Source organism: Haliotis cracherodii, unplaced genomic scaffold, assembly GCF_022045235.1.
Source record: "Haliotis cracherodii isolate W230 unplaced genomic scaffold, xgHalCrac1.p SCAF_23, whole genome shotgun sequence".
NCBI lineage: Eukaryota > Metazoa > Mollusca > Gastropoda > Lepetellida > Haliotidae > Haliotis > Haliotis cracherodii.
The window spans coordinates 10,253,082-10,277,228 of NW_027266279.1; the positions used below are offsets into that span (position 1 = coordinate 10,253,082).

Genomic DNA, 24,147 nt, shown 5'->3' on the forward strand with positions numbered 1-24,147 from the left:
ATCTGAAGTTGGTCTTTCAGGAGTCGGAATGTAGCCTCTCGGTTTCTGCTCCAGTGTGGGGCCCGCTTGTCGCCAGCCTCAAGCTGCACTTGTAGTGTTGGTCGTCTGGTCTATCTAGGGGAATATTAGGAACCCCGCGTGGCATAGATATGGTTTTCTTCTGACGTCTGTGTCAGCTGTTTATAGTTTCATAGTTTTGGAGTGTGTAGTATTGTTCTCGATATAAAAGAACGATAATTATTGTCAGCATGTCATCGATCCCAATTTCGTGGATCGAAGCTCATGATATCAATCACTGGGTTGTCTGGTCCGGACTCGATAATTTACAGACCGGCGTCATATAGCTGGAATATTACTGAGTGCGGCGTTAAACAACACAACCCCACCCCCACCACCCCAAAAAACAAAACACATTTAATATACGATTTTTATCACCATTTTTTTTTTATTTATTTCAAACCAAATTCACGTTCATAAGAAATACAGAAATATATTTTAATAGTGTGTCTCATCAGACACTACAATTTACACTGCACCTAAAACATTTTGTTAAAATATATAATCCTAAATGGTTGTGTTGAGCCGTCATTCACGGTCAATAATTAATCGGACAAGACAGTTCTTGACCAAGCACTGCAAAGACATCCATGCATGTTTGGTCTTGTTACATCTGTTACAACCATTGAAGCACAATATTAAGCCTCAACGATGGGAAGGACTAATACTGAAAATCTCCTTGTGCATTAGACAGGATGCAGGTGATGATGAACGTCAACATCCTTACTCACCAATAAATGTCACACCAATCTAGCATCGCTTGGTCACTCCCCAAGTTGCGGTGTGATCAAGCACAAACATTTCGTATCCCTAAAACATCAACTGAAATATTTCACTTACCTCGTTTGAATGAAAGCATTTAAACCACTTGTCATAATAAGGCTTTGTGATGCAATACTAAACATCCATGTGACATGATGCAGCAAGTATTTTTAGAAACAAGGTGTTACCAATAACGGCTTAAGACCCAGGTATCTCACCGGAGAAAAGATTATCTCCACAGGTCCCTCTGCAAGTGCTCTCACCGAAACCACATCCTGTTGACTTTATCGTCTCTCTGTAGGCTCCACACGGGAAGAGTCTTCGGGTATATATACAAAGCAACTCGTCTCCTCCTCATCAGTTCTCCTCTCCATTTAAAGGATCACAAGATTTTCACCATGAAATTCTCACTCATCTTCGTTTTTGTTGGTAAGTATTTAAATGAATGGTATTTGTCTCATCCGTCTCGATTTTTTCAAATGCCCATTTTCAGGTGTAATTTCTTTTGTTCCTTTTAGATCATAGTCATCGAAAATTGATTCCCAGCTCTGCGACACTTTTTTGAGACCAACTGTAATAATGAGCATTCTCTATATTATAACCACTGATCAAATTTTTAATGAATCATTGCCGAAAAATATATTTCCATATTCGGGTTTTAGCCATCCTGAAGCCAACACTTTCGCATTTTTGCAATCCTTTTCATAACTAACAACAACTGCGCAATTCCATAACATCTTACGACAGGAGTGATCAGGGGGGCACGGGTGGTCCAGTCGTCTCAGGCGCCGCGATTCGCTGTGCAGAGTTGCGCCCCTTGGGCACACCAGAAACCTATGATTGTTTCCAATCCCGGTTCGCCCCGATTATGTTTCTAGGTTTGTCAGCACCATACCCGTGCACGTGGGTTTCACCGAAGTGGTAAACGTCTGAGACCTGATACTTGGGGCTTTCCTCCCACATTAGGCTGACACGCCGTGATATAATTGGAATAATGTTAAAAGCGGCGTTAAACCCAACTCACTCACTATATATTTACATCTGTGAAGGAAGGAAGAGACCATAGACACATCTGCTTATTGCGTACACAGTATCTGAAGCAATGTTAAAATAAACATTTGCCAGATGTATTTTGGTTTCTGTAGCTCTCACGTTTCTGAGAAGGTTAAAAGATTTAGCTTGAATTTGTGGTTGAAGCAGTAAAATAGACATCATCACTTACATATGTCTTTCATTGCAGCTATGCTTCTGGCTGTCAGCCTTGCCCATCGCCACCGTCGGCATCGTCATCACCACCACCATCATCACTCCTCTTCAGTTAAGCACGTGCACCACTACCACTCATCGGGATCCTCAGGCTCCTCAGGCTCCTCCGGCTGCGGCTGTTGTGGAGGCAGCTCCGGATCCTCCTCTTCCTCCTCCGAGGACTACCCCATCCCCATCCCCGTCCCCATCTCTAGCGGCGGCAGCAGCAGCAGCGGCAGCAGTGGTGCCTCCGACGCAGCCCTTCTGCAGGCTCTCATCAACGCTGGAAAATAGATGAAGATGTAAATAGACTATTATTCTAGGGCCTCTATTTTACAGTCTAAAGACTCACGATCTATCATTTTAAATTTAATGGTAATGGCAGTGCCGAAGACCCGGGTTCGAATCCCCACATGGGTACAATGTGTGAAGCCCATTTTCCAGTGTCCCCCGTCGTAATATTGCTGGAATATTGCTAAAAGCGGCGTAAAAACTCACTCACTCACTCATCTTGCGTGGACCGTTGCTTATGATTTCAGTCAATGGTCCGCCTGGTACACATTCGATGATTCAATATTCACTCACTCATTACTGTGAGAGGTATACCACTGCCTCGCTGTTTTTGTTGAGGTCTTGGAAGTAAAAGGAGATGGCTTTTATTAAGACATTAAAAAATCACCATCCATGTCATCTGTCAAAAGGTCATGCATTTCATCTGAAATCGTTTTTATCTTTTTCAGCTACAATTTTCGGATGAAGTCGTGGACGTTTGGTTCCTTTGGTTGTAATATTGGGAGCTTATGCTTAAATAAAAAAATTATTCGCAGAAAATAATATTCCCATTTAATACACAAAGAGGACGAACTCTCTATAAAGGGACTGATAATTATGAACTCATACAGCATTTTGTCCACGCCACAGCGCTTACTGACAACCTCACGGCATTACTGATAGGCATCACAAGAAGTTGATCTGTCTCCTCCTTCTGGGAACCCACCTGAAACACCTTGGGGAGACATCTGATGGGGTGAATAAGTGAAATTGGTTTACCGCAGTTTCCAAAAGTATTGTATGATAAAGTAGACACACGTTATGGAAAACGACTTCTTTAATCACAGTAAAGGCGACGTTTCGGTATAGAACCATAAATTGTGTCTACTTTGTCATCCGTTAACTTCTAAGTAATGTCTATCAAACAAGTATATATGACGGCGGTCTGTAAATAATCGAGTCTGGACCAGACAATCCAGTGATTAATATAATGAGCATCGATCCACGCAATTCAGATCGATGACATGCATCAACCAAGTCAGCGAGCCTGATCCCGTTAGTCGCCTCTTACGACAAGCATAGTCGCCATTTACGGCAAGCATGGGTTGCTGAAGACCTATTCTACCCCGGATCTTCACGTGTCCTTTTAAAAAAGAAGTAGACACGTTTCTTGTGAATGTGGAGAGGGTTTTGTCACTTTAATTAAATTTCATTGGAATGACATTTTCATCAAAACATGCCATGTCGCCCCTCAAAGAAATCATTACCTAATAAACAATTTTATGTAATAACTGTGAAAGCCTATATTGCGCGAGTTGAGCATTTATAGTCAGTTTCTTGTCTACGTTTTACACTAACAGTGTATGAACAAACATTATCGGATTATCTTCAATGGCAATGCAATTAAATAAACGCGACAAAACCATGAGAAATATCTGCTGAAAGCAGAGGCCATTGTAGTGAGTGAGTGAGTGAGTTGGGTTTAACGCCGCTTTTAACAGTATTCCAATTATATCACGGCGTGTCAGCTTAATGTGGGAGGAAAGCCCGAAGTGATGCAGGTCTCAGACGTTTACCACTTCGATGAAACCCACGAGCACGGGTAGGGTGCTGACAAACCTAGAAACATAATCGGGGCGAACCGGAATTCGAACCCACAATCATAGGTTTCTGGCGTGCCCAAGGGACGCAACTCTGCACAGCGAAACCGGCGCCCTAGACGACTGGGCCATCCATGTCCCCCAGAGGCCATTGTACCGACTTTATCATTTACATTATGTTTATGAATAACTATCAAACAGGTAAGGATATATATCCTTATATAAGGATGAACAACTTCTTTATAACAATTCCATATATCTTATCCTTACTTAGTACTCTAACTTCAAAATGCCTTTCAAACAAACTACCAATTTGTGATGAAAACAGTCTTTCGCGAAAAGATGAGTGGATCCTGTCCCACAAATGTCACTGATGTGTTAACTTTAGAAATGTCCTCTACATTTCAACCACAAAAACATTTTGAAAGCTTGATCGCTATAACCCTGAGGAAACAACTTTTGACGCATTAATGGTATGATTGGAATATGATCATGACCGATCTGGCCTCAAAAGTTGTAAAATGGAGACACCAAAAACTTGAGCTGCTGGAATACATCTTCCCGAGGCAAGAGAGTTAACTGACTTTAAAAGTCCAGTGCACATGCTTTGCAAATCCTGCAATCGACCGAAATCTGCACAACAGTTTACGAACCGGATTTCGATTTCGATGCGCGATTTTGATTGGACCATGCTTAGACTCGTTAGTCCAGCCAAAATATAACTCCATAATACCAGACTAGTTCGGCAAGGACGGAAACTGGACATTTTTAGTAAGTTAACTCCCTTGCCTTGGGAAGATGCTGGAATATTGATCGACATAAAGGGAACTTCAAGGTTGATCATTGGAAACTTGAAGAAATTCCTATTTTCATAGAGTGTTGTGAATGGTGTGTGTGTTGGGTATTCTGGACGTTGGACGCCCATTTATACACAATGAGTGGATGCCCATTGGATTACAGTAAACTACGGTTATAACGAACACGCTTATAACGAACTAACGGATATAACGAAGTAACTTTTAGTCCCGACTATATGCTGTAGTTATGCTGTATATATGCTTATAACGAATTACGGTTATAACGAACTAAAATTAGTAGTCCCTTTGAGTTCGTTACATGTGGGGAAAAGGGGGTCAAGCCATCTAAGACTCACAGCAATTCGCAGTGCACAGTTGCCTCCCTTTGGCGTGCAAGGAACCTAGTTGTACGATCGTGTGTTTCAATCCGAGATCATGGTACTTGGTTTGTCAGCACCATACCCTTGCTCACGGGTTTCAGTAAGGTGGTAAACGTCTTAGATCTGCTTCAGGCTTTTCTCACCCATCAAGCGTGGACTATGATTCGAACCCACAATCATAGGTTTCTGGCGTGCCCAAGGGACGCAACTCTGCCTAACGGACAGCCGTCAAACTAATGTAAAACAAAGGATAAATACGCAAATAGAAATAGTTTTTCACGTTTAAGGATAGTTTCTCAATGAAAGTTAACCATTTTATTACATATGTTTATCTACATGGAGATGTGTGGACTTTTCAGATGAGAAACATATTGTAATCTGTTGAATGACTGTAAGAGATGCGAGGAATCGTCACAGCAGGCTGGATTGTGGCAGAGGTACTAGGTTGACCGCAAAGGAACTGTGGATAGAAAAGTGTTTTAAAGGCACAACTTACTTACAAACAACAACGATTTTAAGGATGACTATATTTATCAAGGCAATTCTCAATCTGAAATGTTTGTAACGAAATACAGTAAACTACGTTTATGACGAACACGCTTATAACGAACTGACCGATGTAACGAACATTTTTTTAGTCCCGACCATTTGTTGTAGAAATTTTGTATATATATGGTTAGACAGAGTTGCGTCCCCTGGGCATGCCAGAAACCTATGATTGTGGGTTCGAATCCCGGTTCGCCCCGATCGTGTTTCTTGGTTTGTCAGCACCATCACAGGTGGCCCAGCTGTCGAAGGTGCCGCAATTCTCTGTGCAGAGTTGCGTCCCTTAGGCAGAAACCTATGATTATGGGTTCGAACCCGGGTTCGCTCTGATTATGTTTCTAGGTTTGTCAGAACCATACCGTAAATCCTCAAAGCAGGTCTTACCGAAGTGCTAAACGTTTGAGACCTGCATCACTTCGGGCGTTCCTCCAATATGAAGCTGACACGCCGTGATATAACTGGAATACTGTTAAAAGCGGTGTTAAATTCAACTCACTCACTCACTCTTTATAACCGGAGTTTACGGGACCACAAAGTGGCATGAACGTTTGCTGTACATCAGAAACACGGCTTCCATTTAGAACATCACACAGAACGCTGCACGGATAAGACAATCAAGAGCTAGTGAGTAAATATGGTTTTACGCCGCTTTTAGCAATATTCCAGCAATATCACGGCGGGGGACACCAGAAATGGGCTTCACACATTGTATCCATGTCGGGAATCGAACCCGGGTCTTCGGCGTGACAAGCGAACGCTTAAACCACTAGGCTACCCGACCGCCCCAAGACAATCTAGAACAATTCGTGAGGAGTATATATCAAATGTCATGTTGACTAAGATAGAGAGGGGTATTGTATTAGACGTGAAAATTACGTCTTTAAACATCTTCATTGACTTCCAAATCAAATCTAAAACTTCACCGACAGAAAATGGCCAGTTTCAGCTCTCCGACGAAACAGATCCATTGAGAAAATAAACGACAAAACACGTTATCCGTAACATCAATGTTATCTTACTGCAAAATCAAAAAAATTAAAAGGGAAATAAATGTATACCATATATACGTTATCCTTAAGTAAAACGTGATCATCAAATTCTGTATGGTATTACTATGCTTTTATACATTGACCTTTTTTTACCCCTTTCACTAATTTTCATGAAAATATAAAGCCTCTTGTCATCACATGAAAGCAGTTTTTCTCCATGCAACATCCCAGTGATGATGCAGCAAAGTCTATTTTAGAAACAAATTAAGACCTCGGAAACCACGGAGACAGGATTATCTCCACAGGTCCTGTTGCTCGTGCTCTCGTCAAAACCACACCCTGCTGACTTTATCGGTTGTCTATAGGCAAACACATGGGAAGAGGTTTCTGGTATATATACACGACAACTTGTCTTTACAACACCAGTTCTCCTCTGCTCACAAAGGATTACAAGGCATTCACCATGAAATTCTCGCTCATCTTCGTTTTTGTTGGTAAGTAAATATAATTGTTTCTAGACCTATATTGGGAATAATTAGTCTGGTATCAGTACATAACAATTTGCCTCTACGAAGGATCAAAACAAACTCAAAATGAAATTCTCACTTATCTTTGTGTTGGTTTGTGAGCATATTTTACGTAAAGGTTTTAATAACAGTGTGCATGTTGGATATAGATAGCGTGATTGTGTGTGTTGGATTTAACGCCGCTTTTAACAGTATTCCAGTTATATCACGGCGTATGAGCTTAATGTGGGAGGAAAGCCCGAAGTGATGCAAGTCTCAGACATTTACCACTTCAGTGAAACCCACGAGCACGGGTATGGTGCTGACAAACCTAGAAACATAATCGGGGCGAACCGGGATTCGAACTCACAATCCTAGGTTTCTGGCGTGCCCAAGGGACGCAACTCTGAACAGCGAATCGCGGCGCCTCAGACAACTGGGCCACCCGTGGAGATAGATAGATAGATAGATAGATAGATAGATAGATAGATAGATAGATAGATAGAATACAAAAGTCCGTAGATGAGCTGTATAATCGGTGTCACGAATGTGATTTTCAAGAGTCATATTATATATATCATCAACTTCGATGTAGGGATTTAAACCAACATATCTATAATTCCAGCTATGCTTCTGGCTGTCGGCCTTGCCCATCACCACCGTCGGCATCGTCATCATCACCACCACCATCACTCCTCATCAGTTAAGCACGTGCACCACTACCACTCATCGGGCTCCTCAGGCTCCTCAGGCTCCTCCGGCTGCGGCTGTTGTGGAGGCAGCTCCGGATCCTCCTCTTCCTCCTCCGAGGACTACCCCATCCCCATCCCCGTCCCCATCTCTAGCGGCGGCGGCAGCAGCAGCGGCAGCAGTGGTGCCTCCGACGCAGCCCTTCTGCAGGCTCTCATCAACGCTGGAAAATAGATGAAGATGTAAATAGACCTATATATACAGTTCTTCGTATGGCATATCTTCATCACTGATTCAAAGAAATGTTTTTATTTGTTTTATAATTGATTTGATTAGTGTGTGAAAGATTATAGTCCACTTTGGTATATCATTTTCAACACGATGAGACCATGGTGCGAGGAGAGACGGTGGAGTTCATGTTTCGATTACCTGGCCGCAGTCATACCATAGTATGGGGCGGTCGGGTAGCCTAGTGGTTAAAGCGTTCGCTCGTCACGCCGAAGACCCGGGTTCGATTCCCGACATGGGTACAATGTGTGAAGCCCATTTCTGGTGTCCCCCGCCGTGATATTGCTGGAAAATTGCTAAAAGCGGCGTAAAACCATACTCACTCACTCTCGTTAAAACAGCAATTATTTTTATCCTGCCTGCCGCTTGGTATTAAGGGGACTGGTCGGCTGGGAGTCAGTAGGACGTGTCTGTGTACGGTATCCATGCTAAACAATAATGACGAGCGCGTTGTTAAATCCGATTTCACCTCACTTGACTTCAAACGATGTCTTAAATGACGTATTTTGAAGACGTTTCCTTATCAGTTAAAACCCCGACAATCCAAAGGTTTTGGCTTGTTTGTTTGTTGTTTAACGCCGCACTCAGCAATATTCCAGCTATATGACGACGGTCTGTAAATAATCGAGTCTGACCAGACAATCCAGTGATTGATATAATGAGCATCGATCTACACAAGTGGGATACGATGACATCCATCAACCAAATCAGCGAGCCTGACCACCCGATCCCGTTAGTCGCCTTTTACGACAAGCATAATCGCCATTATCTGTTGTCTGGTTCCAGTCCAATATAGCTCCGCTGCTCACGGAACGTATCAAAAACATCCTGATTCATGCATTAGCTTCAATTTTAGTTTTCTTTTTCAGTTGCCATTTTCGGATGAAGTCACGTTTTGCATCTTTGACGGAGAAATAAAAAATATCTTCTTAAGAAAATGGTTTTCTTTTCTGTCCGATGTAATTCCCTATTCTGACTTGTACAATATGTTCCCGTGTTCTTTCAGGTGAACAATCGACTTGCCCTTGCATGTGTTTGTGACGGGTGCCACCGGTGGGGCAGGATACGCTCACCTTTTTACGAACACCATCATCTGTATCATTACTATTTGATAGTGATTCATAAACACATGCTCATGATATAGTCAGAATCGTACAATCGACTCTGCTTTGTGCAGATATTTCTATTGGATATGGAAAGGGTTTTGTCGGGTAGCCTAGTGGTTAAAGCGTTCGCTCGTCACGCCGAAGACCCGGGTTCGAATTTCGACATGGGTACAATGTGTGAAGCCCATTTCTGGTGTCCCCCGCCGTGATATTGCTGAAATATTGCTAAAAGCGGCGTAAAACCAAAACTGACTCATTCACTCACTTTATTTCATTATTTTCCTGCAAAGAAACGTACCTAATGTCATACTTGTGGGCTTATACAACGCATTATTCACACAATAGGTGTCCACTGAAAGATCCCACACCAGATATGCCATTGTATACCTTGTATAACTGGGTTTAAGGAAGCCATCGTGTTGTTGAAGGGGTGGTCGGGTAGCCTAGTGGTTAAAGTGTTTGCTCGTCACGCCGAAGACCCGGGTTCGAATTCCGACATTGGTACAATGTGTGAAGCCCATTTCTGGTGTCCCCCGCCGTGATATTGCTGGAGGGGGCACGGGTGGCCCAGTCGTCTAAGGCGCCGCAATTCGCTGTGCAGAGTTGCGTCCCTTGGGCACGCCAGAGACCTATGATTGTGGGTTCGAATCCCGGTTCGCCCCAATTATGTTTCTAGGTTTGTCAGAACCATACCCGTGCTCGTGGGTTTCACCGAAGTGGTAAACGTCCGAGACCTGCATCACTTCGGGCTTTCCTCCCACATTCAGCTGACACGCCGTGATATAACTGGAATAATGTTAAAATCGGCGTTAAACCCAAATCACTCATGATATTGCTGGAATATTGCTAAAAGCGGCGTAAAACCGTACTCACTCACTCACTCATCGTGTTGGATCCACAGCCCTGAACGTTTCTAAAAACACGTGACCTAGGTATGCAACAATGAATTTGATGACCACAACACAAGTGTTGTGACCATCAGTGTAACATCTTGATTGCGCTTTTATTCACATTTACCACCCAAAATGCAGACTTCCTGGCTTAAGTCAACATTACAGGAAGTCCGCAAGGAACACGTGACATGAGTTCATCATAAATCCATTTTCTGTACACGGCACAAGTGTTATAACAAATATGACATTTCTAGAAATTATATGAAACGTCAACGACAGTGAATAATCAGTTTCGATTATCTGCCGGAACAGATTTCATTGGGCATAAAGACCCGTGAAGATCCGGGGTAGAATAGGTCTTCAGCAACCAATGCTTGCTGTAAACGGCGACTATGCTTGTCGTAAGAGGCGACTAACAGGATCAGGTGGTCAGTCTCGCTGACTTGGTTGATGTATGTCATCGAATCAAAATTGCATGGATCGATGCTCATGATGTCAATCACTGGACTGTCTGGTCCATACTCGATTATTTATAGAACGCCGTCATATAGCTGGAATATTGCTGAGTGCGGCGTTAAACAACAAACAAAATTTTAAAAAACATTGGGCATAAAAAAAAACAAATTAACGCAAAAACTGCTGGCATGACAATGAAAACATTGTTTGAGGATTAAGTAGCGCTTGGCTACCTTAAGTGAAGGTCTGACATATTCGCCATGTCAAGATTGTCTACGGTGGTGTGAGAGTTAAACTTAATGGGCCGTGTTTCGTCAATTAAGATGTGTTAGGAATGAACGCTGTACTTCATGGCGAGCTGATTATCAGTATTTTCCATCCATACATCTACTAACATTATCGTTGGTTTAATAGTTTGTTCGTGCAATGTGCATGTATCGGTATCTACGTACTATTGATATTTTGAGTAGTCATCGTTATATTGACTTCGACCCATGAGCTATCATATTGCAAATATAACATGATTCATCCTTACACCCCATTTATACACATTCTCGAGGTCAAAAGTTTTTGTTGTTGTTTTTTAAATTCAGAAAATAACTTTAGTAACTGTTTATGACCTTTGTAGTTTTAGCTGTTGCAGTTGTTAGCTATTTAAAAAATTACAAGTAATATAATATCTATTGTTTTATATCATTTGAATTGTTACTTCAATTATTACTTAATTATTTAATGATTGTGTCTTCACAGCCACGTGGTATACATTATTTTGATTTGATCTTTCACCTCAACATTCAGAAGCTCTGTATAGTCGCATTTAGACGTACTTTTAGGAGGAATTAGTACAACACTAGTTTGAAACAGAGCTATACTAAACCCTCTTCCTTGCTCCCGAATAATTTTCTGTTTCAGAATACGTTAGACGCGTATTGTTTTCCTATTATTATTGTAGATACATGATTAGACAAAAACAAATAAGATGCAGGTACTTCATAGATTTATAACTGATTTAAGATTTCAGCCCCAACAGCCCACTGAGTGACGATGTGCCTAAAGTACTAGTATTATAAAGTTTATGACAGATCAACAGAATCTGATATGTACGTCAGCTATGTATGAGTCTATTTATTGAGAAGGACGTTAAAGACAATTATGAAACTGTCGAAACTTATTTTTAACACATTACGAACGCATACGACTGCGTTCTGACAATGATAGGAATTCCAGATCATTGAGGATAGTAATCCGACTTTTTCACTTTTCGTGTCGTGGCGCCGTCTGATCTCAAACGGGAGCGATAATCGGCACTGTGTGAACGCAGCCTTACTTAATGTATCAAGACAATACACCATACTGCACAGCTTATGAATGAATTACTCATTGTTTGAAAGAATAATATAAAATGCAACTTAGCTTCATTGGAATCTGTCAAAACCGGACTGTGACTAATTGGGCTTTATGTCCGGACCACATTTACTGCATAGAATAATATATCCTTCATCCACAACTTTACTTTACCAGTTCTTATACAATAGTCTCACTTCTCCGCACCTCTATCTGAAGCCAGGGATTTACCTTGGTCGGTCTCTTTTCGAGTCAAGAGTGAGTGAGTGAGTGAGTGAGTATGGTTGTACCCATGTCGGAATCGAACCCGGGTCTTCGGCGTGACGAGCGAACGCTTTAACCACTAGGCTACCCGACCGCCCATCGAGTCAAGAGGACTCCCAACAGTACAATAGAAGTACAAGAGTACAGCATTGGCACGCTTCACTTGATTTCCAGGAATGTTATTGATTTCATAGCACATGCTCAGAAGCATTTATTGGGGAAATATTTTTTGACCGAAGAAAATTAATCATTGACACTCTGATTTTTTTAGTAATTTCTTGCCTGAATAGAAATGCCGATTCCATGAAACATGCAAGCTACAATTTTGATAAATGTAGAGATTCCAAGAACCATAATGTTTATTATTTGTTTCCAACCTCAATTTGTAGGACGCAGTAATATGCGTCCTGTAAGTCTCAGCCAGTCTGGACCAGAAGACCCGTGAAGATCCGGGGTAGCATAGGTCTTCAGCAACCCATGCTTGCCGTAAAAGGCGACTATGCTTGTCATAAGAGGCGACTAACGGGATCGGGTGGTCAGGCTTGCTGACTTGGTTGATGCATGTCGTCGATCTCAATTGCCTGGATCGATGCTCATGATATTAATTACTGGATTGTCTTGTCCAGACTCAATTATTTACAGACCGCCGTCATATAACTGGAATATTGCCGAGTGCGGCGTTAAACAACAAATAAACCAACCAACTGGACTAGAATATACAGTGACTAATGTTATGAGCAAGGATTCACGCTGTCGGGGCACGCTGACACACTATCATCCAAGTCACCAAGCCTGACTGCCCAGCAATTGATCCGTGATTTGCTTCTTACAAGAAAAGCTTGCCGTGGACCAGTTCTTACCAGGAATTCGTACTGGGATTGAACAGTATGCATTCAAATCCTTCCCCAAAATGACACAAACGAAATACAAAATATATGCCAATAGTTACATAATTTAGTTTTTCTCCTTGATAAAGTTTCAATTTCCACTCAGGTTGTTCATAGCTTTCCTTCAATGACATGTTAAATAACACGGAATGTGAATAACATTAAATTTCAATTGTTAAATAAATTTTAAATAAATTCAAAACGTCAACGTAAGAGAATACCCAGTCTGTCGAATGAAGGTTATCGATCACTGAAACTCAGCGATTAAATCAGGTGTTCGCGAACAGGTAAAGCATGTCCTGCTATATCGGTAGCGCCCGCTAACTACACACTTTTTGGATAAAACAAAGTAAGTGTCAGCTTGTTGCCATCGCCGCACCAAGCAATACGCCTGCAATCCGACGGCGGTCTGTAAACAGTCGAGCCTGGACAGACAATACAGTGATAGGTAAATTGAGCAATGATCAGCATCGTCATGCTGTCAACCAAATCACGAAAACACCCGGTCCATTAAAGTTAACGATCAATATACATCACCGTCAACCTTGAAATACAGTAAACTACGGTTATAACGAACACAAAGGAACCGCTAATTTTAGTTCGTTATAGCCGTAGTTCGTTATAAGCATATATTCAACCTCTATACATCAAATGGGGCGGTCGGGTAGCCTAGTGGTTAAAGCGTTCGCTCGTCATGACGAAGACCCGGGTTCGATTCCCGACATGGGTACAATGTGTGAAACCCATTTCTGGTGTCCCCCGCCGTGATATTGCTGGACTATTGCTAAAAGCGGCGTAAAACCATACTCACTCACTCACTATACATCAAATAGCCGGGACCAAAAATAAAATTCGTTATATCCGTCAGTTCGTTATAAGTGTGTTCGTTATAAACGTATTTTACTATATATAAAACGCTTTGTGAAATATCAAAACACAGTTTGGACACCATGCCTAATTTTAACCCGAACTATTTGACAAACCGTTTCCCTCACATCTTACTGTTTTTCATAGACAATGTACAATCCCTCGTGATGACATAGAAGCGGGTTCAATGAAATCATTTAACCCAAGTCATCATAAGAGTTTGTGATGAAGTATAAAATTTAATGTGACATGATGCAGCAAGGTTTATTTTAGAAACAAGGTTTAATCACAACAACTTAAGACCCAGGAATCTCATCGGAGGTAAGATTATCTCCATAGGTCCCGCTGCCAGTGGTCTCGCCCAAACCACATCCTGTTGACTGTATCGACTCTCTGTAGGCTCCACGTGGGATGAGTTTTCAGGTATAAAAACACGACAACTTGTCTCCTCCTCATCATTTCTCTTCTCACAAAGGAAAAGAAGACACTCAAGATGAAATTCTCACTCATCTTCGTTTTTGTTGGTAAGTAAAGTGTATGAATTATAATATACTAAATGTGAAAAACATTTGGATAACCATAAGCATATACTCACAGTAACATAGCAACGTGTTTTGTCATTTGTTACTTGAGAATGCCAGATGTTGGAGGAATTACTGTATTCTTACTATTTCATAATAATTACTAGTAGCTATTGCCAAGAAAATGTGTTGCCAAATGTTACTAAACAACGCATCATTACCTCCGAAACCACCAACAGTATGAGCAGTTTTTAACATGGCATCGAAAAATATTTTTAAAAAAATTATCAAATATTGCCAGTTGTTATTTTCTTCCTATGAAAAGTGTTATATTGGGCGAAGCAAAAACAGACACGGCGCCATGATAAACTCTCTGTCAGCTCAAAAGGGAAAACATCTAAAATTTAATCCAAAAATCAGAACTAGCTAATCTATGGAATAAGAAAGCAAGTTGTTTCAGTGTTTGATAAAAAGGCCTGTTGTCATTTCAAAAATCATCTGTCAGGTTTCCTTATTTTCGAAAAAGAAATGAAAGTTACATGTATGTCATTCCAGCTATGCTTCTGGCTGTGAGCCTTGCCCATCGTCACCGTCGGCATCGTCATCACCACCACCACCATCATCACTCCTCTTCAGTTAAGCACGTGCACCACTACCACTCATCGGGCTCCTCAGGCTCCTCAGGCTCCTCCGGCTGCGGCTGTTGTGGAGGCAGCTCCGGATCCTCCTCTTCCTCCTCCGAGGACTACCCCATCCCCATCCCCGTCCCCATCTCTAGCGGCGGCGGCAGCAGCAGCAGCGGCAGCAGTGGTGCCTCCGACGCAGCCCTTCTGCAGGCTCTCATCAACGCTGGAAAATAGGCGATGAGGTAAAGATAATGTTATGTTGTAGCCTGAAGTCCTCCGGAATTAAACAGTTCAAAGGAAAGTATTACAATCAATGTGCGTAAATTGTGTAACATAACATGGGGATTTTATCTCAACTTTTAGCAGTAAACAAGTTTCACCGGGGCAGATTTCTTGTTTATTAGGGAAGTTAACCAGGCGTTTATCTCTAGATCTTTAGTAAACATCCAACTCTCAACATCATCTGTGTATGGATAAATGATTTTTTTCTGTACTGGGGACTGAAACGATTCCTGTTAAGTCCCAGATTCATGCTTTGTTTGTTTGTTTGTTGTTTAACGCCGCACTCAGCAATATTCCAGCTATATGACGGCGGTCTGTAAATAATCGAGTCTGGACCACGCCGTGTCCGTTTTTGCGCATTTGGGATCGATGACATGCATCAACCAAGTCAGCGAGCCTGACCACCCGATCCCGTTTGTCGCCTCTTATGACAAGCAGAGTCGCCTTTTACGGCAAGCATGGGTTGCTGAAGACCTATCCTACCCCGGATCTTCACATGCATTGTCCCTGATACTGTATTTTCACTCTTTTTCAGTTACCACTTTAAAGTCTCTGCTGGCAGCTTTGAATGTAACATTGGAACAAAGGATTGAATAAATATACTTTTAGGAAAATGGTAGTTTTGTTCCTTTCATTATTTTCTGACAATGATAAGCACACATTATATGATATTCTTATAATATGAAAGGGGCGCAGTTAGGCCTGTTGTCTAAGGTGCCGCAACTCTTTGTGCAGAGTTGCGTCGCTTGGGCAGAAACCTATGATTATGGGTTCGAACCCCTGGTTCGTTCGGATTGTGTTTCTAGGTTTGTCGGAACCATACCGTGCTCGTGGGTTTCCATCAAGGGGTAAACCCCTGAGACCTACATCACTTGGAGCTTTCCTCCCACATTAAACTGACACGCCGTGATATAACTGGAACACTATTTAACCCACCTCACACAATCACTATTATATAAAATGTGCTTCTGCTCTTTTAATAATGCAAGATGTACCAAATATTTGTTGAGTTCTGGGACAAGTTCTTTAGCATGGACATATGCCATCTTGGTTCCAGCACCAAACCAGGGAAGGACCCAACTATGCTGGCTTCATACAGACTAATTAAATATACATTTTAAGAATGATAGCACCTTATTTAGTTATTAAAATCAAGAAATACTCATACAAGTTTATTACGTGATAAAAAGAAAAGTTATAATGAATATATGTAATAAGATTTTATCAAGTCTTCCAAATGGGGGGGGGGGGGGGGGGGGGGGCACGGGTGGGCCAGTCGTCTTTGGCGCCGCGATTCGCTGTGCAGAGTTGCGTCCCTTGGGCACGCCAGAAACCTATGATTGTGGGTTCGAATCCCGCTTCGCCCCGATTATGTTTCTAGGTTTGTCAGCACCATACCCATGCTCGTGGGTTTCACCGAAGTGGTAAACGTCTGAGACCTGCATCACTTCGGGCTTTCCTCCCACATTAAGCTGACACGCCGTGATATAACTGGAATACTGTTAAAAGCTGCGTTAAACCAAACTCACTCACTCACTTCCAAATAGTAAATGTTTCTGGTCTACCATACGAGGATTATCTCAGAGTGTGGCAACTCGTGTACCTAACATATCACTAGAACAATGGGTCGATCATTTAAAGATGTGTTTGACAATCCAGCAGAAAAGATACGGTTATCACCGAAACGACTATTAATGATATTCATAATGATATGCCTTGCTATATTCTGGACTCCCCCATTTCACAAGAGTAGGTGCTATTTGCTATTAAGTCTTTGAAATTTGATTAATCCGCAGGAAATGACGACCTCATTTCAGAATTGTTTAAACATGCGAATGATATTTTTGTCCCGTATCTTACAGTGCTGTTTAATAAGTTGTTTAACAATGCCAACTTTCCTGAATCTTGGTTTTTGAAAAATATTGTTGCTGTAATCCCACCCCATACCATAACGCTGCCGCCCCCGAACCGATCTTCTTCCATGACACAATGATTGACGTAACGTTCACCTCGACGTCGGTACACTCGAATCCGTCCCTCGCTGTGGCTGAGGTGAAAACGAGTGAATAGAATTAATGTCCAGCGTCAATGAATGCATGGCCGCCCAGCGTAGACGCTGTCTACACCACTGAAGGCGTGCTTGACGGTGGTTTCTTGTCAAAATGGGACGTCTGGCGGGTCTACTGGCGACATTCCCTGCACATCTGAGGCGACGACGTACGGTTTGTGAAGATATTCGTCGAAGGCCATGGATGCTTCTTGCAGTCACTGTTGCTGGCTGGAATCGATTTCCTAGGTGTGTTGTTCGAATCCTGTTGTCTTGTCGATTATTGGTTACGCGTGGCCTGCCACTCCGAGGATGGTCTCTGACTGCATTCGTCTGTTGCCAATGTTGCCATAAACACCAAATGGTGCTTCTGTGGACGTTAAATTGTCTTGCAACATCACATTGACTCGATCCTGTTTCAAGCATACCAATGGTTCGCAGACGCTCATTTTAGGACAGGCTGAATTACTTTCGTAATATTGAATAATTGCGTAATTTTGTGTTTTTTCTGAGTGCATGGTTGTTGTCAGCACGATGCTAAACAATGCATATGGAATCCCGTTAATGCACATGTTTTTAAACCCATTCTTGGGTAGTGAAATGCATGGGGCTTGCATAAAAGTCAACTTTTGCATGGAATGCATGCTTTTCTGTAAAAGTTACGCTTTTGTGACTTGATTCCATACATGTACTACAATACTGAAAACCAAACTTAACTGTTTGAAAAATACACTAAAATATTGGTGTCACGGGAACTTTTGTTGCTGAGTATATGATCTGGAGACAAGGACAACTTTCAAATTACAGAATCTTGGGGTAAAAGGCAACATATGGATTTGCTCGATTCTTTCTGAAAAGTCTATCCAAATTCGCATTGGTCAGGTCTTTTCTGATAATGCATTTGACTGAATATGGTACCCCACACGATAGTTTTATTAGCCTCGTGCTCTTCAATATTATTATAAATGACCTTTTTGTGAAGGATAAGGTACGAGGTGAGGTCTTTGTGCCTGGATGCAGACCCTAGGGGGGTCGGGATGGAAATATTTCCAACCCAACCCCCTCAGGTCTGTGTCCAGGCACAAAGACTGAACCGAGTCCTTTATCCGACTTATGAACCGAAAAATTTACAAGAATTTGTAATGTTTTATGAAATTTTGTTTCTATTCTCTGCCTTTTTAACCCATCACTCATATTGATCGTACCCCGCGGTAGTGCGCCAATCAGAGCTAACCATTTCGTCACGTGCTTGCCCCTGCCTCGTAATGCACGCGCTTTGAATGTGGACTGAGCGGCACATGGTCGCTGTTGTTTGCAGTGTGCGGTTGCCTTTCAGACAGGGATGATGACATTTTTCTAACGCAAAGTAAGTTTTGATCTGGACGCGAAAGACAATAATTTTCGTTTTCTACCACCAATCAGCTTTGAGGACCTGCAAGGCGAGTTGAAAGACTGTACCCCTTAGGACCCGTGAAGATTCCGGGGTAGAATAGGTCTTCAGCAATCCATGCTTGCCGTAAAAGGTGACTATGCTTGTCGTAAAAGGCGAATAACGGCATCGGGTGGTCAGGCTCGCTGACTTGGTTGGCGCATGTCATCAATCCCAATTGCGTGTTAATGCTCATGATATTAATCACTGGATTGTCTGGGCCAGTCTCGATTATTTACAGACCGCCATCATATAGCTGGAATATTGGTGAGTGCGGCGTTAAACAACAAACCAACCAACCAACCAACACTGTCACAGCTACATCACAGCCGCACCACATCTTTCTCAATACTACATCACAGCCGCACCACGTCTCTGTCATAGCTACATCATAGTCGTACCACGTCTCTGTCATAGCTACATCAAAGCCGCACCACGTCTGTCATAGCTACATCATAGTCGTACCACATCTCTGTCATAGCTACATCATAGTCGTACCACGTCTATGTCACAGCTACATCACAGCCGTACCACGTCTATGTCACAGCTACATCACAGCCGTAACATGTCTGTCACAGCTACATCACAGCTGTAACATGTCTGTCACAGCTACATCACAGCCGTAACATGTCTGTCACAGCTACATCACAGCCGTACCACGTCTGTCATAGCTACATCACAGCCGTAACATGTCTCTGTCATAGCTACATCACAGCCGTACCACGTCTCTGTCACAGCTACATCACAGCCGCACGTCTGTCATAGCTACATCATAGTCGTACCATGTCTGTCATAGCTACATCACAGCCGTACCACGTCTCTGTCACAGCTACATAACAGCCGCACCACGTCTGTCATAGCTACATCACAGCTGCACCACGTCTCTGTCATAGCTACATCACAGTCGTACCACGTCTATGTCACAGCTACATCACAGCCGTACCACGTCTATGTCATAGCTACATCACAGTCGTACCACGTCTGTCACAGCTACATCACAGCCGTACCACGTGCCTGTCACAGCTACATCACAGCCGTACCACGTCTATGTCATAGCTACATCAAAGCCGCACCACGTCTGTCATAGCTACATCATAGCCGTACCATGTCTGTCACAGCTACATCACAGCCGTACCACGTGCCTGTCACAGCTACATCACAGCCGTACCACGTGCCTGTCACAGCTACATCATAGCCGTACCACGTCTGTGTCACAGCTACATCACAGCCGTAACATGTCTCTGTCACAGCTACATGACAGCCGTACCTCGTCTGTCACAGCTACATGACAGCCGTAACATGTCTGTCACAGCTACATCACAGCCGTAACATGTCTGTCACAGCTACATCACAGCCGTACCACGTCTCTGTCACAGCTACATCACAGCCGTACCACGTCTGTCATAGCTTCATCACAGCCGTAACATGTCTCTGTCATAGCTACATCACAGTCGTAACATGTCTGTCACAGCTACATCAGTCGTACCACGTCTGTCACAACTACATCATAGTCGTGCCACGTCTGTCACAGCTACATCATAGTCGTACCATGTCTCTGTCACAGCTACATCATAGTCATACCACGTCTATGTCACAGCTACATCACAGCCGTACCACATCTCTGTCAAAGCTACATCATAGTCATACCACGTCTCTGTCATAGCTACATCACAGCTGTAACATGTCTCTGTCACAGCTACATCACAGCCGTACCACGTGCCTGTCATTGGTACATCACAGCCGTACCATGTGCCTGTCATTGGTACATCACAGCCATACCACGTGCCTGTCATTGGTACATCACAGCCGTACCACGTGCCTGTCATTGGTACATCACAGCCGTACCACGTGCCTGTCATAGGTACATCATAGTCGTACCACTTCTAAGTCAGTCAGGACCGCCTCCGTGGTCAAGTGGTAGAGCGTCCACCCAGAGAGCGGAAGGTCCGGGGTTCGATTCTCGGCCGCGTCATACCAAAAGACGTTAAAAGATGGTACTTGTTATTACCCTGTCTGGTGCTCGGCATTAAGGGGTTAAAGCAAGGACTGGTCGGCTCGTAGTCAGTATACTGTGTCTGATTGGGGTATTTATGTTAAACTGCGGCATGGTATCTCAGTGGGCTAGCACTATAAATGGGCATCAGTCCGGACTAGTACAAGCAGCCACACACACACACACACACACACACACACACACACGTACATGCATGCACCCAATTGCATGGGTTGATGCTCATGATATCAATCACTGGATTGTCTGGTCCAGACTTGATTATTTACAGATCGCCGTCATATTGCTAAAAGCGGCATTAAACAACAAACAATAAATCTTAGTGCAGCATTGCACCCGCACTCAGACCTAGCTGTTTGGGGCAGCATGATATCTAGACTATTACAAAGACAAAGACCACTCAACATTGAATTTCTTTATGTAAACAATTAACAAAGTATATGTATAAATAAGTATAAATAATCACAACCATCCTTTTTAGAGAAAGTCACACAGAGAAAAGATTTTTTCCAGTTGAGAGATAGCAACCTCATTGAGGTCAAACCACAAATACCACAAGAGGTCATCAGTTCAAGTCACTGCCATCACTGATCTGTAGACACTAGGCTTTAACAACTCACATCAAGTCTAGGTATATCTGAGCAAGTCTATATTCCAGGGGCTTCATACCGAGTCTCCTTTAGTATATTTTTAAAGAGGTGAGTGAGTATGGTTTTACACCGCTTTGAGCAATATTCCAGCAATATCACGGCGGGGGGACACCAGAAATGGGCTTCACACAATGTATCCATGTCAGGAATTGAACCCGGGTCTTCAGCGTGACGAGCGAACGCTTTAACCACTAGGCTACACGACCGCCCCTTTTTTAAAGAGGAACAAGGCTCAGGCTTATTAGCATGTGTTGAAAGAATGGTTCAAGTCCCTCAACAACGGCCTTGTCTGATGATGAATATCAGCCTAGTCATTGCTGATTATTACAATAATTAACATATAGGAGAGAACTGTGTCCTAAGGGCACTTCATGTTGCACTTCAGCGACAAAATATCAAGTTCTAATATTGATTCTTTTTACACAAGTATTTAGTTTTTATTTTAGATTTGATATATTCAAACATGTGAGTACAACCATAAAGAAGATATATAAAAATTATCTCAATAATACAGACAATTACCCTTTGGCGATCGAACACCAGAACAGTGCAAACAAATCATAAATAGTTCATAATCAGGGTGAATATGGAGTTCAAACCCATGGTCAGCAGATTCAGACTAAGGGAGGTAACTCTGTACAACAATTCTGAAGCACTTAAACCATTTGACCCCTGTCAGTGAGTTAAAAGAGTGTCCTCTGTTGCATATTAAGCACACATTTTGGCATTTTCAAATATTTGGGCTTTTGAAAATATTTTCGGCATTTATCAGTTAATACAGCCTCTGTGATTCCTGATATCACATCTGTGTATTAGGAGACAATACTGTATCAAGGTGCCCGAACAGCTTTTTACAATTAATCACAAAAAAAGCAAAGACACATACAGCATAAAATGTGACAAAGAGAAACAAAAACAAAAACTTCCTATACCAAGAAGTAAGCCAATATCACTAAAGCCTACTGTGAATACTGATAGAAATACCTCACATCAACATCTCTTACGACAACAATAACAGAGGATCTATTCACAGAAATGTGAAACTCCGACAACAAACTGGTAAGCAAATGATTCTCACACTGACAAACAATCTGTGAACACAGAACTGAACATGAGGATGGCAACTCACACAGCATCTTCCCGAGGCAAGAGAGCTAACTGACTATAAAAGTCCAGTTTCCACCCTTGCCGAACTAGGCTTGGATTATGGAGTTACATTAAAGGTAAAGTGTCAAGCATATTTCTAATCTGGATCATCAATTGATAAGACAAATAAGACCCTGCCCTTTAGAAAACATTACACACATACAACCCGCTCTGTTTATGGTTAACAGCTAAAGTATGAACACAACATGCCATTAAAATGCTGCAATTGATAATACATATCAGACCTGCCCTTCAGAAAAAACATTACACACATACAACCTTCTCTGATTATGGTAAACAGCAAAAGTATAAACACAACATGCCATTAACATATTTAATATTCATAAAATAAGATGTGGTCAATTGTCAGTTATGGGAGATCGCTGAAAAATATGGACATGTATATTACAGTTGCACAATGCGACCTTAGCGCAATGACTTTCGTAAGTCAATGTTAAATTCATGGGAGTTACGATCACCTTAGCGCTATGACCTTCGTAAGTCTATGTTAAATTCATGGGAGTTACGATCATCTTAGCGCTATAACTTTCGTAAGTCTTTGTGAAATTTATGGGAGTAAATGGGACTTATGACCACCTTGGCGCTAAGATAGCTTTGTGGAACTGTGCCCTGGTTATCAAATAGGCCTTCAGTGGCATTCAGAAATGAGGAGTGAAACACAATGAACATGATGGATACAAACAACAATAACAGTCTGTTACAGTATACAAGTCATACATGCAACCTCATACTTATCAATCCAGTGTCAACAAGCTTTACCCACTAACAAACAAAACAAATTGATTATTGGTTCTTCAGAATCACCACTTTCTTGTTATCATTTTAGTATTTCCTTTGGTTACTGATTACTAGTTATAATGCAGTTATACAAAATGAACTCTCAGAGAAAAAATTATCCTGAGAGAGGTTCTCATAAATACAACATGGCTGACAAATTTCAATCCACATGTATCATGGGTACTGCATTGTTATACAGCATGTGTCAACAAGAATTAAATACAAAACACATATTCCAGAAAATACACGAAATGTTTGCAGGATCTTTGTGATTATTTGATAGATAATTCTAAAAAGAAAACAATCACCACCTCCTCGTGATCTAATAAACAAATAATCAATTATTAGTGTAGTTTTACCCAAGATTACAGCCCTAAGTCCTGGGCCCATGTGCACAAAGCAATCTTAGCGCTGAGACTATCGTAAGCCTGTGTTAAAGTATGGAGTTACAATCATCTTAGCGCTAAGATCGCTTTGTGCAAGTGGGTCCTGCTCCTCGGAGCTATCTTAGCGCTATGACAATCATTACCTGTATAGCTTAGCGTAGACTTGCGATAGCTGCAGCACTAGAATAGTTTGTGGAATGAGGCCCTGATAGAAATCTTGCTACTTCGAGACTTCTTACCCCCAGGGCCCCGTACCACAGTGTTACGACAGTCGTAAGTCAGTGTGAAAGAATAGTAGTTTTG

At 42.1% G+C, this 24,147-nt stretch overlaps 3 protein-coding genes across 3 annotated transcripts; all 3 read left to right on the top strand.

The window, feature by feature from the left end:
• Positions 1 to 1,217: 1,217 nt before the first annotated feature.
• Positions 1,218 to 2,358, top strand: LOC139471719 (lateral signaling target protein 2 homolog). Its single transcript, XM_071254198.1, has 2 exons — positions 1,218 to 1,248; positions 2,060 to 2,358. Exons 1-2 carry the CDS (start codon positions 1,218 to 1,220, stop codon positions 2,356 to 2,358), a joined length of 330 nt encoding a protein of 109 aa, XP_071110299.1.
• A 4,752-nt stretch (positions 2,359 to 7,110) lies between these two features.
• Positions 7,111 to 8,077, top strand: LOC139472004 (deformed epidermal autoregulatory factor 1-like). The gene is made up of 2 exons (XM_071254513.1): positions 7,111 to 7,141; positions 7,779 to 8,077. Exons 1-2 carry the CDS (start codon positions 7,111 to 7,113, stop codon positions 8,075 to 8,077), a joined length of 330 nt encoding a protein of 109 aa, XP_071110614.1.
• A 6,364-nt stretch (positions 8,078 to 14,441) lies between these two features.
• Positions 14,442 to 15,329, top strand: LOC139472003 (leucine-rich repeat and calponin homology domain-containing protein 1-like). Its single transcript, XM_071254511.1, has 2 exons — positions 14,442 to 14,472; positions 15,025 to 15,329. Exons 1-2 carry the CDS (start codon positions 14,442 to 14,444, stop codon positions 15,327 to 15,329), a joined length of 336 nt encoding a protein of 111 aa, XP_071110612.1.
• The last annotated feature ends 8,818 nt before the right edge of the window (positions 15,330 to 24,147 follow it).

Bases quoted from the DNA above. Each gene is read 5' to 3' on its own strand.
- LOC139471719 (XM_071254198.1), top strand. From the start codon at position 1,218: ATGAAATTCTCACTCATCTTCGTTTTTGTTG. The intron at 1,249-2,059 runs GTAAGTATTTAA...CTTTCATTGCAG, and splicing joins ACTCATCTTCGTTTTTGTTG to CTATGCTTCTGGCTGTCAGC.
- LOC139472004 (XM_071254513.1), top strand. From the start codon at position 7,111: ATGAAATTCTCGCTCATCTTCGTTTTTGTTG. The intron at 7,142-7,778 runs GTAAGTAAATAT...CTATAATTCCAG, and splicing joins GCTCATCTTCGTTTTTGTTG to CTATGCTTCTGGCTGTCGGC.
- LOC139472003 (XM_071254511.1), top strand. From the start codon at position 14,442: ATGAAATTCTCACTCATCTTCGTTTTTGTTG. The intron at 14,473-15,024 runs GTAAGTAAAGTG...ATGTCATTCCAG, and splicing joins ACTCATCTTCGTTTTTGTTG to CTATGCTTCTGGCTGTGAGC.